The 1,457-nt window shown below is 54.4% G+C and overlaps 1 protein-coding gene across 1 annotated transcript in view; it reads right to left on the bottom strand.

Annotated features, from left to right (window-relative positions):
• Positions 1-460: 460 nt before the first annotated feature.
• The window catches only part of MONBRDRAFT_9893 (uncharacterized protein), a gene marked incomplete at both ends in the record, with an annotated part of 8,316 nt that continues 7,319 nt past the window's right edge, over positions 461-1,457 (bottom strand). Inside the window, one exon of the mRNA XM_001747492.1 lies at positions 461-1,204. Within this exon, the coding sequence (XP_001747544.1) occupies positions 461-1,204 (744 nt within the window). The remainder of the gene's footprint in view (positions 1,205-1,457) is intronic.

Raw genomic sequence — 1,457 nt, 5'->3', positions numbered from 1 at the left:
GTCATCAGCGCACGAGCCATCGCGGCTCCTCATGGGTCAGATCGAGGAATTGTCTTGACAACAAATGGCAGCCCAACACGAGATCAGCAAGAATGGTCCATCCATGACGGTCACGCGGCAATGTCGTTTGGCCACCCGTTCATCCATGACGTCGCTTGCACCTCGGCAGCACTTGCCCGTCGCGCCACAACGACGACAACGCACCACCAGGAGCGCGCGCGCGCCCCGCCCATGGCCCGCTTCATCGTGGCGCGTGTCAGTGAGAAAAGAAAAAAATTGAAGTCAAAAGCAAAGGGAAGGATATAGAGGCAAGAGGTTAATGCAGCAAAGTTTCATTTAATTGAAGCAGATCATAGCCATTCCAAGTAAAAAGATGCAGTCTATTCAGCAGTTATTGAAGATAATAAAGATGATGACATTCTGACATTCGGTTCTTCTCTAAAGAGCTTCCTGTGTGTGTTTAACGAAAACTGTCGAGGGGGCCGACTTGGGCTTTCGCCGCACTGGGGAGCAGGACCCTCGCACTTTCAAACACAAATTCCACAAGACGCCAATGCCCATCCCTTGGAGGTAGACCAGGAACGGGCGAGTACAGCCACTCGACAAACAAGTCGCGCGTTTTTAAATCCTTCAATGTCCTTTCCCTCAAGTTGTAGCCCATCCGCTGGGCCAGGTCGCGCAGCCCCGGATGACAGTCCGAATAAAGGAGGAGACAACTCAGGCCCGAATTCAGCCCTTGGGACTGCCTGCAACGGTGATCCCATGTTTTACATCCACGAATCCAACTTGGCATTCCACAAGCGTAGCAACAGGCTCTGTCGGGGTATGCGAGGTGCACTGAACAATCACTTGTCTCGTGTCCTCCGAAGTGACACCGCTCACAAACACGATTGCATACGCATCGATGCCCGGCCTTCAGGACGGGTTTCGCCTGTCGAATGGTACATCGCATGCAGTAATCATCCATCAACTTCAGAACGCCAATAAACTTGTCTGCCGCCGCGTAGTTCATCAGATAATTTTTTTTTTGTTCCCGATTTCGGCCGAAATATTGGGGCGACGTTGTGCCGATTCGGTGGCGTAGCCGCAGCAGATACCGGGGCTTCAGAGCGAGTGATAGCAGTAGCGGCAACGGCAGCGGTGCGCGTGCCACTCGATGCTGCTCGTTTTGCTGCGGGAAGAGGCGACTCCGCTGCCTGAGCCGCTGTTGAAGAAACAGCAGCTGTGCTCGTGCCATCCGATGCCGATCGCTTGGATGTTGAAGGAGCAGGGCTGGTAGCGATGCTGTTGCCATCGTTATGATCGTCAGACCCAGGGGCACATGTACTTTCAGCAGCCAGCAGCACTCGCTTACGCCGCAGTGTACCCGAGGCTGAGCTTGCAGACGATCGCGTCGGAGAGGAGGTTGAACCCGAGGCCGATGGTACTGGCACGCAAATGATCGAGGCCGACGGGGT

This window comes from Monosiga brevicollis, genomic scaffold (genome assembly GCF_000002865.3).
Source record: "Monosiga brevicollis MX1 MONBRscaffold_17 genomic scaffold, whole genome shotgun sequence".
In the NCBI taxonomy this organism is placed as follows: Eukaryota; class Choanoflagellata; order Craspedida; family Salpingoecidae; genus Monosiga; species Monosiga brevicollis.
Note: the sequence above shows the minus strand (reverse complement) of the source record. Positions and strands in the feature narration are given on the sequence as shown.